At 41.9% G+C, this 15,951-nt stretch overlaps 1 protein-coding gene across 2 annotated transcripts in view; it reads left to right on the forward strand.

Moving 5' to 3' along the window:
- lrrc34 (leucine rich repeat containing 34) overlaps positions 1-15,130 on the forward strand; it is a 34,757-nt gene extending 19,627 nt beyond the window's left edge. For both annotated transcript variants that reach the window (XM_048604471.1, XM_048604472.1), the window contains 4 exons: positions 1,636-1,790; positions 2,798-2,953; positions 8,787-8,913; positions 14,181-15,130. In XM_048604471.1, the coding sequence (XP_048460428.1) occupies positions 1,636-1,790; positions 2,798-2,953; positions 8,787-8,913; positions 14,181-14,447 (705 nt within the window). In that variant the 3' untranslated portion in view covers positions 14,448-15,130. The remainder of the gene's footprint in view (positions 1-1,635; positions 1,791-2,797; positions 2,954-8,786; positions 8,914-14,180) is intronic.
- The last annotated feature ends 821 nt before the right edge of the window (positions 15,131-15,951 follow it).

Consider the following 15,951-nt stretch of genomic DNA (forward strand, 5'->3'; position numbering starts at 1 on the left):
TTTGGTTGACTGGCACCGCATTCACCACATACAATTCCTAGTCTCAGTAATCTGGCAGCCTCTTCCTTGAGTCTTAATGCAACTGTGTTTAAATTTTCTCAGCTTCAAATAATCCCTTCAGGATTTTAACCAAACATTTCTGATCTGGAATGTTCAACTAAACTCCTTACATTGAGTAACCTGTTTCTTAACAGTTTTAAATCTTCAGGACAGACTGTTTTATACACCCAACTTTAGCCAAGACTTTGCAAACCTGAACTCAAAATGGTGTTCTTCAAGCTATGGTTGTTTCCTATAAACCAAAATGAAGAATTCTGGAACCTTCTAACTGAAACTTACTGCTGAACTGTTTACTCTGCTTATAAAACTCACCCAATGAAAATAAAACTCCAGGAAGTCTCTTTCATACTGTATTTTTAAAATAAATCATCATGGCAACAAAAGTACTTGTTTATTAATCATTAAACCCTTCAAAGACAAAGGCAAAACTGTAAAGACTACATAATTTCATTTTCTGTACTTTTGATTATCAACTCAATATTTAAAAAAAAAGACTGTTTTAAAACCAGAGATTTTGGAAGGAATTGCTGCATTTTTAAAATAAATGTTACTGAAACTGTTTATATTGCTGCTTTGTTCAAGCAGTAGGGGAAGATGTTTGTAAGTGGCACAGCACTGGCTGTGTGTGCAGTATGAGATATCGAAATATTTATAAATTAATCATTAAACCCCTTAATTGACACAAGCCAAACTCACATTCTGCTTTTGAACAGACCTCTTGAATGTTAATTTTGATCTTTCTCTCTGCACCTTCTTTGTGGCTGTAATATTGTATTCTGCACTCTGTTCTGCTATCCTGATGCACTTTGTATGGTATGATCTGCCTGTATACCACGTAAAACAACACTTTTCACTGTATCTCGATACATGTGACAATAATAAATCAATCAATCAATAAATGATATTAAAATATATAAAAATGACACACCTTACATCACATCCCACAAACGGATCTCGCCACTAGGGTAAACAGATGTTACCTGTTTCCTCTATTCAAGACCTTCATGATTTTGTAAATCTCGATTCTGTTATAAGAGAAATAACCCTTGCCTCCTGTTAATCTGGAATCGATAGCTATCCTCCACTTTATCAACAGCCTGGCCAATTTCCCAATCATGCCTCCCACCACATTTATATCCAAATCATTAATTATACCAGAAATAGCAAGAGACCTAACACTGAGTCCTGTGGAACGCCACTGGAAACTACTTTCCATTCGCAAAAACGTCCATTGACCATTACCAGAACTGCCGATGCTCGAGTCAGAGATAACACTGTGTGGAGCTGGAGGAACACAGCAGGCCAGGCAGCATTAGAGGAGCAGGAAAGTTGACATTTCAGGTTGGGACCCTTTTGTTTCCTATGCTGAGCTAACTTTCAATATGGCTGACCACATTCCCTGTATCTCATGGGCCCTTACATTTCTGACCAAGCTGTCATGTGGGTCCTTGTTAAATTCCTTACTAAAATCCATGCAGACAACATTCATTACATTAGCCTTGTCACTTAATAATGATTAATATTCCTTAATAATATTTATACTCACCAGGATTTCTTCCTTTTGTTTTTGTTTAGGAAGAGGAAACTGTCCACATGGCCCATATGCTTCAAGTTAACCACACTCTTCAGGAGTTGCATTTAATAAAAATGGGAATGACAAACTTTGGAATACAGCAACTTTGTGATAAACTGGTTCACAACCAGAGTCTCCGACTCCTCGATCTCCATTGGTAAAAGATGCATTTTGTCTTTCAATTAGCAGGTAGCTGATGAGCTGAATGACTTCCTTCTTTACAGAAGGATTCAATCATTTGATATTGTGTACTGCTGAGGGAGGGCAATTAAGCAAATTATTGCAATTGCATAACAAAGGCATCTGCGACTGGTAGAATGTTGAGGACAAAGTTAATTACAATTTCTCTCTGGTTGGTCACTTCATCACCTGTCACTGTCACCCACTTTCAACATCCTATGGGTTAACATTGACCAAAAACTAAACTGAACTAACCATAGAAATACTGTGGCTACAAGAGAAGGTCAGAGTTTAAAGCTCCTGTGGCAAGTAACTCACATCATCACTCTCTAACGCCTGTCCACCATCTACAAGTCGGGAGTGTGGTGGAATATTCTCCACGTGTTGGGATAGATGCAGCTCCAAAAATTCATAGTTATGCATCTGTCTTTAATTTCCCTGTAAATTTGCTGTTATCTATCTTGCCCACTAGTTGGTGGCCTAGAGAATGCACCCAGTAGTTTATTGCTCCTTAGCATAAACCACATGGATTTGGTTCTTGTTCTCACTCTATATCTTCATCATCAGCAATATTCTCACCGTCAACAACATTGTCTATTTCTAATGTGTAGAATCCCCTGCCTCTGTCCTGTCTCAGCTTATCTGCTGCTGAAACCATCATCCATGCTTTTGTTACCTCAAGATGTTCCTGTTCTGTTGCCCTCCTGACCAGAATCCTACCCTGCACCCTCTGTAAATTTAAGCTCATCCAAAAGTCTGCTGCCTGCATCTTGATACATCATGTCCCCAGACACTGCTACCACTGATTAGAATTGGTTCCTAGTCTAAGACCATCTTCAATTTATCTCTACTTCACTCCTCATTTAGACTTATTCCTGTAGGTGGTTTGAGAGGTTATGTAGACATTGGGCCGTATGTGAACGAATATCATGTGGATTTATTTCAATATGTACCATATACAAATCATTTAATGTGGTATGTCAGTAACCAGATATCCTCTGATGGAGCAAAGTCTTTGGCTGAGCTGCTGAAACACAACACTCCCTTGAAGATTCTGGATTTGGCTGCCAACAGAATTGAGGATGATGGACTGGTTTGCATTAGTGATGCTCTTCGATACATGAATGATCAGCTTGTAGCGTGAGTCTCAATTCTAATCTAATGTGAACAACAGGTTAATCCAGCATTAAGGAATTTTCCTTGGGGAAATGGGGCTAAGGAACAAACACAAATTGACACACACCTTCGGTATAAATAGGGTAGAAGATCAATACAGGACAATGGTGCATCTTTTTACATTGCGTATGAGAACATAGGGAAAGAATACCATCAAAAATTACTAACATGTAAATGAAAGAGAAAGATAGATTAAAGCAGATACCAAAGAAAATTAAATTGCCAGATAATGTTTTGGGAGATACGGCTACAAGAGCAGGTCACAGGCTAGAAATTCTGCAGCTCATTATACGGCTCTTGACTCCTCAATTTTTATCTATCATCTACAAGGTACAAGTCAGGAGTGTGAAAGAATACACCCAATTGGATGAGTGCAGCTCTAACAATACTGAAGAAACTTGACATCATCCACAATATAGCAGCCTGGTTGATTGGTACCACATCTATAAACATTCACTTCCTCTACCACTGATGCTCAGTAGCAGCAATATATACTATCTCCAAAATACACTGCAGAAATTCACCAAGACTCCTGAGACTGCATCTTCCAAACCCATGACCACTACCATCTAGGCAGACAAGGGCAGCTGATACATGAGAATACCACCGCCTTCAAGTTCCCATCTAGCCACTCACCATCCAGGTTTGGAAATGTATCACTGTACCTTCAGTGTCCCTGAGTCAAATCCTGGAACTCTCTCCCTAACAACACTGCAGGTGTACCTACACCACAGGGACTGTGGCAGTTCAAGAGGGCAGCTCACTACCTCCTTCTCCAGGGCAATTAAGGAAAGGCAATAAATGCTGGTCCATATAGCGACATCCACATCCTATAAATAGACGGTTTAAAAAGATAACAAGGTGCAGGGCTGGATGAACACAGCAGGCCAAGCAGCATCATAGGAGCAGAAAGGCTTGCAGGGCTGGATGAACACAGCAGGCCAAGCAGTATCATAGGAGCAGAAAGGCTTGCAGGGCTGGATGAACACAGCTATTTTGATTATTTGGGAATAACTAATTAAAGAAAATTGGCCTGGATTTACTTTCCATGATAGAGAGCCCCCTGCCCCAGTCAGATAATATGTCATTTCTGTGGGGAAGCGTAATGATATTACATGATCAACAGGCAATCAAGTGGCCAATGTTTCTTGTAATTCACTCGTGAGACCTGGGCATCATTGGCTGTCCAGCATTTCTTGCCCGTCCCATTTCATAGGGCCATTTCACAGGGGACTTGAGAATCAACCACATTGCTGTGAGTCTGGAGTCCCATGTAGGCCAGACCAGGTGACCAAAGTAGATTTCCTTCCTTGACCTTCCTCACTTGAAGGTTACTGGTGAGCCAGATGGATTTTTCCTGTCAATTGACAATGGTTTCATGGTCATCAATAGATTCTTAATTCCAGACTTTTTCTTTTATTGAATTCAAATTCCACCATCAGCCATGGCAGGATTCAAACCTGGGTTGCTAGAACATTAGCGGAGTTTCTGGATTAATAGTCTAGTGATGATACCACCAGGTCATCGCCTCCACTGGGCCTTTTACCCTGCGAGTTGAAATTATGGCCTTCAAGAGCTGCTGAACAGTCAAAAGCTAGCTAGCTTCTAATGCTGGCAGCTGGTTAGGTCCAATAATGGCTCCAGTGATAGCGCAGGCATTAATATTGGATCCTGGGATGCAGGCAATTGGGAGCAGTATGGAAGTCTCAAAGCAAGGTGGCCTCGGAGGCGTTGGCATGAGGTTGGTTTTAATGTTGTCAAGTTCCTCAATCCAATACAGTGCCCCCCCCCCAGCGAGGCCATAGGTAAGAGAAAATTACTGCAGATGCTGAATCTGTACTGAAAACAACAAATGCTGGAGATCACAGCAGGTCAAGCAGCATCCATGCAGAGACAGCAAGCTAATGTTTTGAGTCTAGATGACTCTTCATCAGAGCTGAAGTCAGAATCATCTAGACTCAAAACGTTAGCTTGCTCTCTCTCCATTGGAGGCCATAGGTAAACCCGACAAGATTTGTTAGGCGACCTGAAGGAGGCAACACAGAGCCATGAGATTCCCACTAATCACTGGACCACCCTGAATTCCAGTGTAGAAATAACAAGCGATTGAAGCATGAAACTGAACTGGACTCGCCGTATCAATACTGTGGCTACATGAGCTTGTAAAGGCCATGAATCCTGCAGAGGAGTAACTCATCTCCTGACTCTCCAAAGCCTGTCCACCATCTACAAGGCACAAATCAGGAGTGTGTGGGAATACTCCTCAGTCACCTGGATGACCGCAACTCCAACAACACTTAAGAAGCTTGATACCACTTTCAAAAGCTCCACTAGCAGCACACATTAGCAGCAGAGTACAGCAGTTTTGTCTGGGTTCCGTTAAATTCCACGCTCCAATTCTAATCAATAGGTAGAGAAGGCTAAAGGCTGTATATCTTAAATTTCCTACATCTAAGCTGGATTGATGGTGTTTCTTCAGCCTCAAAGGTGAGTGAGTTGAATATAATGAAGAGATAACAGTGTGGTGCTGGAGGAACACAGCAGGCCAGGCAGCATCAGAGGAGCAGGAAAGTTGGCGTTTCGGGTCGGGACCCTTCTTCAGAAATGGGGAGGGGGAAGGCAGCTCAGAAATAAATAGAGAGAGGAGGGGTGAGGCTGGGGAAGGTTGGTGGGATGGTGATAGGAGAGTGCAGCAGGTAGGGAGTGGTGGGGATTGGTCAGTGAGGTGCGAGGGGCGGATAATGCAAACTGGTTTAACTGGAGCAGGTGTGACAAGCTGAAACTTCAGATAGCCAAAACCCTGAATTCACATCACAAGAAACATGATATCTTGGAATCTGTAAGTCGATTTCATCAGAACATGAAGCTGGAGAGAGAGAGATAACACAGTGTGGAGCTGGAGGAACACAGCAGGCCAGGCAGCATCAGAGGAGCAGGAAAGTTGACGTTTCAGGTCGGGACCTCTGACTCCAACATCGGCAGTTCTTACTATCTCTAAACTGGAGAGAGGTCTGAGATAGAATCACAAGCCGAAGTGGGGGTTGCGGGGAGGGTGTCAGTGTTGAATGCCATGAATCAGAGATCCAGACATCACATTGCTAACTTGTAGGTGAAACCAGAAACAGGGGCAGTGAATAGTGACTCATTAACTGATAGAGAAGATGGGGAAATTTCTTTCATTAAAACAGAAAGTGCTGGAGATACTCAGCAGATCTGGCTGCATCTCTGGTGAGATGATGGTTTAAGTCCAGTATAACTTTTCTTTTTCACGTCTTTAGCGAGAGACATGTGAGAATGTAGAACTGGGGCTGTTTAAAGTGAATACTATCATTGCATTTAAGGAGATGCTAAATTAACACAAGGAAGAAAAGATTTCATGAATATGCTGATCAGGCGAAGAAGAGACTTTGGAGGAGGTTCCACAGGTCCATAGAAAGGAAAAGGAGTCATTCAGCCCATCATGTCTATGCTGATTGAACGAACAAGCCTCCCATTTCTAACCCTGCTCTTCAGCCCTGGTCCCTAGCCTCACAGTTTACAGCATTACCTGCAGATCCAGTTTCTTTTAAATGAGTTGAGGGTTTTTTTCCTCCACCACGAAGCTGGATTGTGAATTCCAGACCTATTATCCCAAAGTTAAGTGGCACAACCAGCACCACATTAAATTAGAACCAGCATTTGCTCATCCAAAGGAAACAGCTGAAGAGTAAATCACCATAAACTCTTTATGCAGCAATGGGAATTGGACCCATGCCCCATAACAACAGGAAATCAAATCCAGCACCTCAAACTACTTAGCCACACTATCTAGTTACACATCGTGAATTAAGACTAGGAAGGACCAGATAGGCTGAATGGCCTGTTTCTGTACTGTGTACAATTTAGGCACAAAAAAAACCTTGGATCCTGGGGATCAGTCACTCAAGTGAAATCAATACATTGTTGTTCATATCAAAAGATATAGATCCACGGTCCACACAACACCATGCTGCAGTTCAGCAGACTAATGTTTCAGAAATGCTGCATCCCTAGCCAAGCAATTCCAGTCTAGCCACCACACTGGTATCTACCTGACAATATGGAAATCTGCCCAGATATGTACTGCACACAAAAAAGCAAGACAACTCCAATGCAGACAATTACTGCCACCATCAGTCTACTCTCGATCATCAATAAAGTGTTGGAAGGGGTCATTAACAGTGCTGTTGAGCAGTATTGGCTTCTAATAACCTGCTCACTGACTCTCAGTTTGGGTTCTGTGAAGACCAGTCAGCTTCTGACTTCATTTCAGCTTTGAATCAAATATGGATAAAACATAGATTCCAGGGGTGGGGTGAGAGTGACTGCCCCTGACTTTGGGGCTGCATCTAATCAAGTGCAGCAACATGGAGCCCTAGCAAAACTGGAGTAGACTAAAAAGGAGGGATATCTCCTCTGGTTGGAGTCATATCCGATACAAAGGAAGACTGTTGTGGTTGTAGGACATCAATAATGTCAGCTCCAGGATATCTCTGCATGAGGTCCTTAGGTTGTGGAGGTGCCAGTGCTGGATAGGGGTGGACAAAGTCAGAAATCACATGACACCAGGTTACAGTCCAACAGGTTTATTTGAAAACACAAGCTTCTGGGGCCTCAGTCCTTCAGGTGTTAGTGAGAGAGGTAGTATCAGACACAGAATTTATAAGTAATAGATCAAAGGTTCACACCATGAATGAGGATGTAATAAACAAACCTAAGATGCTGTTAAATCTTTAATCATTTAGAAGGTTTTAATTGATTGATATGTATATGTAAATCCCCAAATTTCTTTCAAGTCATGCTGCTGAGAGAACTACAGGTTTTATCAGTGCAAAGAAGAGGTGACATTTCAGATCAGACAATGCATGTTAGGTGTGAGACCTTGTTTACAATCTGTTTGTGTTTTAGTTTGGAGTCAGACTGGTTTTATTTGTGTGTGTGTGTGTGAGAGAGAGAGAGAATGAGTGAGAGAGAGAGTGAGGGGGTTGAGAGAGGAGGGTGTGAGTGAGGGGGAGGAGAGAGTGTGTTTGGTTGGGGGGGAACAGAGGGTGTGTGTGTGTGTGGGAGAGAGAATGTGTGTGTGTGTGATAAAACCTTTAGTTCTCTCAGGACCATGACTTGAAAGGAATTCGGGATTTACACATACATATTAATCAGTTAAAACCTTCTAACTGATTATAGATTTAACAACATCTTAGGTTTCTTTAGAACATCCTCATCCATGGTGTGAATTTTTGATCTTTTACTTATAAATTCTGTGTCTGATACTACCTCTCTCACTAACACCTGAAGAAGGACTGAGGCTCCGAAATTTTGCGTTTTCAAATAAACCTGTTGGACTATAACCTGGTATCATGTGATTTCTGACTGAGTTCCCCAAGGTATTGTCCTAGGCCCAACCATCTTCAGGTGCTTCATCAATGACCTTCTCACCATCAAAGAGTCAGAAGTGAAGTGGTTCACTGATGGTTGCACAATGTTCAGCACCTTTCACAACTCCTCAGTTACTAAAGCAGTCTATAGCCAAATGCAGCAAGAATTGCATAACATTCAGGTTTGGGCTGTTAAGTGGCAAATAACATCCTACACAAATGCCAGCTAATATATATGGTCAAAAAAAAATAATGTAATCACTGCCTCATAACATAAAAGAGTACAGTATTTCCATCACCAAAGCCTCCATCAATATCATAGTTCTTAACTCATAAAATTATGAAATAATCATGCTCAAAGTTTTGAAACCCATTTATAGAATTAATTATATGTTTTGTTCCACCAGATTATCTGTGGCCAGGAATAACATTTCTGGCATTGGACTAATGGCACTTGCAAATGCCTTGAAATCTAACAACACATTAACCAATGTCTATGTCTGGGGCAATAACTTCGATGAATCAGCCTCCATAGTAAGATAAAATATATTCTATCTTTTTTGGAATAGAATTAATTGTTTAGTTTCTGTAAAACTATCATCACCAAAGTACATATAGGAGAAAACCAGTCAAGCCCTCAACTCTGTTCTACTAATCCATTAGCTCATGGTGAACTGCATCTTACTCCAATGACCCTTCTGCGTTCCATAATGCTTCGCCAACAAAAGTTGATCAGCCTCAGTTTTGAAATTTGTCATTGGCCCCAACTTCAAAAGATTTTTGCGGCCGGGGTCCCAGATTTGCACTCCCCTTTGTACAAACAAGTGTTTCCCAATTTAACCCTTGATTCAACTAGTTTGAATTTTTGGTTTGATTTGAACTGTTGACCTTTGCATAGTTAAATTTGGGCCCAATCATTAGTTGGGGCTATGATCCAGCTTGTCCAGACTTCATCCGGAGCTAGAGATTTTCTAAAACAAAATTACCAGTAGCTTTGTCTTAATAAGAGTATGTTTTATTCTAACATGAGATGTGGGCATGACCAGCAAGGCGGGCATTTGTTGCCCATCCCCATTGCCATTGTACTGAAAGACTTACTCAGCCACTTAGAGGGCAATTAAGAGTCAATCACATTGCATTGGATCTGGATTCATATGTAGACCAGACTTATCAAGGATGGCAGATTTCCTTAATTAAAACCGAAAGAACTGCGGATGCTGTAAATCAGGAACAAAAACAAAGTTGCTGGAAAAGCTCAGCTGGTCTGGCAGCATCTGTGAAGAAAAAATCAGAGTTAACGTTTTGAGCCTGGTGACCTTTCCTCAGAACTGGAGAGTTCTGAGCAGTTCTGACCGAAATGTTAACTCTGATGTTTTCTTCACAGATGCTGCCAGACCTGCTGAGCTTTTCCAGCAACTTCTGTGTTGACAGGTTTCCTTACCTGAAGGACATTAGTGAATTAGATGCGTTATTTTTACGACAATGGACAATGTTTTCAAGGTTGCTGTTAGGCTGGTTTTCATTTCTAATTTAATAATTATTAATCAAATCCAAATTTCACTAACTACAGTGGTGGGATTCAAACTTATTTCTCTGGAACATTAGTCAGTGCCTCAGGATTATTAGTCTAGTGACATCACCATTACTTCCCTACCTCCCCAGTGTTCGGCTGAATGGCTGAATTTAATCTCCTTTCTTCATTTATCTTCGCTTTTCAGTTCTTCCTGAATTTATGCCAATATCAGGATTGACACTGTGTAAGGTATGAGTGGAAAAGGTTGCGGTTTCAGTGACCTTTTCATCCCGTAGATAGCAAATCAGAAAATATTTTCTTTGATGGGTTGTGAATGTTGCTAGCAAGGCCAGTATTTGTTGCCCATCCCTAACTGAACTGATTGGCTCTCTGAGACATTTCAGGGGGTACTTAAGTTTCAACAACATTGCTGTGGGTCTGGAGTCTCATGTCACCCAGATCATTCAAGGATGACAGATTTCCTTCCCTTAACGAGACTAGTGAACCAGATGGGTTTTTACAGTTGTTGGTAATCTCACCAGTATTGAGACCCATCTTACAGTTCCACCTTTAGTATTGTATACAGTTCTGGTCTCCTTATCTAAAAAGGGATAAAATTGTCAAAGAGGGAGTTGAACAGTGGCTTACCAGAATAATCGCTAGGATCGTGGAATAATTTCATGAGGAGAGGTTGAGGAAACTGGGTCTGTATTTGTAGAGTTAAAAAGAAAGACAGGCGATTGCGTTGAAACTTAATAAAATTCTTACGGGTTGGATGTTGGATGTTTCTCCAGCATGAACCAGGGGGCATAATTTCAGGATGAGGTGCAGGCAATTTAAGACCGAATTGGCAGAGAAATTTCTTCACTCAGAAAGTGGTGAATCTTGGGATTCTCTATCCTGGAGGACTGTGAAGGCTCAATCATTGAGCAGGTTCAGGATGAAAATTGATAGGTTTCTGGAGACTCGTGACGTCAAGTAACATGAGGATAATGCAGGAAAGTGCAATTGAGGTAGATGATTAGCTATGATCAAGAATGGTGGCGCAGGTTCAATGTGCTGAATGGCCTACTTCTGCTGCTATGTCCAGTTCTGAATACCATACTTCAGGAAGGACATAAAGTATTAGAAAATGTGAAGAAGAAGCTTGAGAATTGTTCCAAGGTTGAGGAATTTCAATTATGAAGATAAATTGGAGAAGTTAGGACTGCTTCCTTGGAAGAGGCCAAGAAGAAATTTGATTGAAGCATTCAAAATCATGAGAGTTTCAAACAGAGTAAAATGGGAAGAAAATGTTCTCACTCATAAAAGGATTGGGAACAAGAAGACACTGTTTTAAGGAAATAGTAAAATAAGAAAAAGTAATTAGAAGAAATGCTGTTTCAAGCACAAGTGATTAGGATCTGGAATGCAATGTGTAAAAGGGTGGTAGAGATGGGTTCAATTGAGGCTTTCAGCAGGGAATTAGATGGTTATCTGAACAGGAGCAATTATAGAATCCCTACAGTGTGGGAACAGGACCTTTGGCCCAACAAGTCCACACTGGCCCTTGCAGCATCCCACCCAGACCCATCCCCCTATAATCCACACATCCCTGAACACTACAAGCAATTCAGCATGGCCAATCCACCTAACCTGCACATCTTTGGACTGTGGGAGGAAACCCATGTAGACGTGGGGTGAATATTGCAAACTCCACACAGACAGTCACCCGAGGGTGGAATTGAACCCGGATCCCTTGTGCTGTGAGGCAGCAGTACTAACCACTAAGCCACCGTGCCACCCCAACTAAAGACAATGGTCCATATGGGGATGTGCAGGATTATGGGGAGAAGGCAGGAATATGGCGTGGCAATCGGAGATCTGCTGATTTGAAAAGCCAGCCTAGACACATTGGGCCAAATGGCCTCATGAGTCTGTGATTATTTCTGGGAAACAAGTTGTAATGTTTACAGCTAATGGAGGCTGAAAAGAGGTAGAGAAAGAAACACTATTTCCCTTTATGCAATGACTTCACATGAACCAAATTCTCAACTCCTCATTCAGGTGCAGTGATCTCTCAATGCACGCTTTACTTCAATGGTTAGGCAGTGTATGAGGGTCAGACACTAGACAATAACATTGAAATTCTGAGGCAGGAACTGGTTAGTCAGTTTGTGTCAGAGGACATGAAAATAGCCAGAATTCAACATCCTTATAATGGAAATTAACCAATTTACATGTAAAATGTCATGACACAAACTTAGAAAATGTACTGAAGCTCAAGTGCTCTGATCCAAGGTTGTCACAAAAGGTAAAGATTTCATGAAATTACTCAAAGTTTCTCCAATTTAACTGTCTGGTAGACTCAAGTCAACAGACATCACTGACTATGGGTTTCTGTACTTAACAAGAAAATACAATTCATTATAAATAAATTCTAATAACAGGAAACAATGTATGAATTATCAACTCTTCTGGCTTAAGATCTATCCCTTTTCTAAGTTACTATTCACACATGCAGACAGACACAAACAAGTAAACAAACTAATATGGATCAGAGATAGTAGGAACTGCAGATGCTGGAGAATCCGAGACAACAAGGTGCAGGGCTGGATGAACACAGCAGGCCAAGCAGCATCATAGGAGCAGAGAGGCTGACGTTTCGGGCCTAGACCCTTCATCAGAAAAGGGGGAGGGGAAGGGGGTTTTGAAATAAATAGGGAGAGAGTGGGAGGCGGATAGAAGAGGGATAGAGGAGAGGATAGGTGGAGAGGAAACAAACAGGTTGAAGAGGCGGGGATGGGGCCAGGAAAGGTGAGTGTAGGTAGGGAGTTAGGAAGGGGATAGGTCAGTCCAGGGAGGACGGACAGGTCAAGGGGGCGGGATGAGGTTGGTCGGTAGGAGATGGAGGTGCGGCTTGAGGTGGGAGGAGGGGATAGGTGGGAGGAAGAACAGGTTAGGGAGGCAGGGACGAGCTGGACTGGTTTTGGGATGCGGTAGGGGGAGGGGAGATTTTGAAACTTGTGAAATCCACATTGATACCATTGGGCTGCAGGGTTCCCAAGCGGAATATGAGTTGCTGTTCCTGCAACCTTCGGGTGGCATCGTTGTGGCACTGCAGGAGGCCCAGGATGGACATGTCGTCTGAGGAATGGGAGGGGGAGTTGAAATGGTTCGCGACTGGGAGGTGCAGTTGTTTGTTGCGAACCGAGCGTAGGTGTTCTGCAAAGCGGTCCCTGAGTCTCCGCTTGGTTTCCCCGATGTAGAGGAAGCCACACCGGGTACAGCGGATGCAGTATACCACATTGGCAGATGTGCAGGTGAACATCTGCTTGATGTGGAAAGTCTTCTTGGGGCCTGGGATGGGGGTGAGGGAGGAGGTATGGGGGCAGGTATAGCACTTCCTGCGGTTGCAGGGAAAAGTGCCGGGTGTGGTGGAGCTGGAGGGGAGTGTGGAGCGGACAAGGGAGTCACGGAGAGAGTTGTCCCTCCGGAAAGCAGATAAAGGTGGGGAGGGAAAGATGTCTTTGGTGGTGGGGTCGGATTGCAGATGGCGGAAGTGTCGGAGGATGTTATTGGTAGAAGGAAAAATACCAGGCAAACACAGTTCAATTGCACTAGGCCACAGCATTCATTCACGTGACCCTTTTGTTTCATCTGATCACTGATCACTTTTCTAGATTCATTCATTTCTTTCTTAAAGATGCATGTAATTAACACATTATTTGTTCATCACTGGCTAGAGGCAACAGCAAATGATGGAAGATGTGAGGTTTTTTTTCAGTTTTTGGTTCCTTCACTGCACAGAGAGAAACAAAAAGAACCAGAGAGAAACACAGAGAGGCTGTTTCTTGCAGTCTAGAGATTTGTGTCTACCTCTGTATTGTTCACGCAGAAACTATCAACTTGTCCAGGAGTCAATCAGAGTGTTGCTGTCATGCTGATAAGTTTGGCCCCACACAACTGGTCCCAGTTGGACAACCAGTCTGTCTCTGGGTGACAAAATCACACCCACAATGCCATGAGATTTTAGATATATTCCCCACTGCTTGAATAATGTAACAATGTAAACACAACTCACAATGAGTTGCAGTAACTTATTTTCAAATAGGCAGCAACTCCTTCCATAGTCTTTCATTTATAGCAATCATTTTCCCATTTTGGTCTACAATTCAAAATAAAATACCAATGATGTGGTCTGTACAATGAACTGTCTAGAAGCAGGGAGAATTCTGATGTTTTATTTAGCACGGAAGGCTGAGCAGAGATTCCATGGCTCTTTAACATGTTTCACTTTATATTTCAGGACTTTGCAAAACTGATAAAAGCTGGGCGTTTGAAGCCAAAACGAACAGACATTAGCCCATACTGGATTGATGGAAGAGTCTACCTTTCTGAGTTAGCTCATGGGCTGCAAATGTATTATTACTGGACTCCCTTGTATGGCGATATAGATGAGGCAGCTTGTAATGCCAACACATACCTGCTGAAAGATCCAAATACTTCCTTAAGCCAGATCGATATAGAAGAATCTGTAGATACTTCCAGCATTGAAGGAAGCCAATCTTTCTAACGTCTTTCTGACAGCTCTTTCTAGCAGCTATTCAATGAACCCCATTCATCTGCTTTTTATCACTTCATAATCCTGAAAGTGTTCATTTTTAAAATATGCAATCAAACCCCTTTTGAAAGTTACCATTGAATCTACTCTACCAGCCCTTCAGACAGTACATTCCAGAGGACAACAACTCACCGCATAAAATGTATTCTCATCTCCCGTGATTCCTTTGCCAATTACCTCAAATCTATGTCCTTTAATTATTGATCCTTGTGCAAGAAGAAACAATTTCTTCTAGTTTTCTATTTTGAACTCCTCAATCAAATCTCATAACTTACTCTGCCTATGGAAAATAGCCAGATTCTCCTATCTCCCCATATATCTGAAATCCCTCGTTCCTGAAAACATATTTGTGAACCTCCTTCCTAAAGCATAGTGACCGAAAGTGAACACAATACTGCAGCAGAGCCTGAACCAGTTCTTTATAAAGTGTTTACCACAAATTGCTTGGTTTTGCACTCTGTGCCTCAATTTATTAAGCCAAGGATTCAGATGTCTGTTTAACAACTTTAACTTGTCACCTCTAAGGATTTCTGTACGATAAAACCCAGATCCATCAGTTTGCACACCTGCTTTAAAATTGAACCATTTAAACGTATGTAGCCTCAGATTGTTTGAAGTAAGTAGTATTGGTATAAATATTAACCTCAATTTAACCTCATTTGTATCAATGGGATATTGTTGTTTGTACTAATTTCTAATTTAGTATAAATTAGATTAAATGCCATGTTTAGTATTGTTGAAACTCACACCTAATGAACCTCAGGGTCAATATTCCCTCTAAGCATGGCTGCACAGACACTCAGAAGGTCTACGCATGACCTCCTCTTCTGGAAGCCACTGCAATGTATGGGCCTCAGAGGTCTGCACAGCAGCAAATAAAATTAAAGGAAACATAGTTCAGGATGCCTTACTACTGTAATTGGGTGTACCAACCACAAGATGCACTGCTGCAACTCATAAAGTCTCTTTTGACAGTAACTTCCAAATTCGCAGTGTCTACCATGTAGAAGGACAAGATCAAGAGAAACAAAGGAATACCACCACTTGCAAGTTCATCTCTAGGTTGCTCATCATCGTGACTTGGAAATATATTGGCACTGGATCAAAATCCTGGAATTCATGGCTGACCATCCAATTCAATACTCTGTTCCTTTCTCCCCGTACCCCTTTATCCCTTTAGCTCTAAGAACTATATCTAACTTCTTGAAAACATTCAATGTTTTGGCCTCAACTGCTTTCTGTGCAGAGATCAAAATTATTGCCTTTGCCACAAATTTCATCCCATATCTACCAACTCCCCCTCACTCGTTAGAAATTGTCTGAAGTAGAGTTAGACTGCTTGCAAACTTGGTGTCATACCTTACCTCAAAATGAGCTTCCAACTATGTGCCTGTGCCTTCACTATAACTATTTCGACCATATACAAGATCCAGTGCAAAAATTCACCAAAGATCCT

The sequence above is a fragment of the Rhincodon typus genome, chromosome 13, assembly GCF_021869965.1.
Source record: "Rhincodon typus isolate 14 chromosome 13, sRhiTyp1.1, whole genome shotgun sequence".
In the NCBI taxonomy this organism is placed as follows: Eukaryota; Metazoa; Chordata; class Chondrichthyes; order Orectolobiformes; family Rhincodontidae; genus Rhincodon; species Rhincodon typus.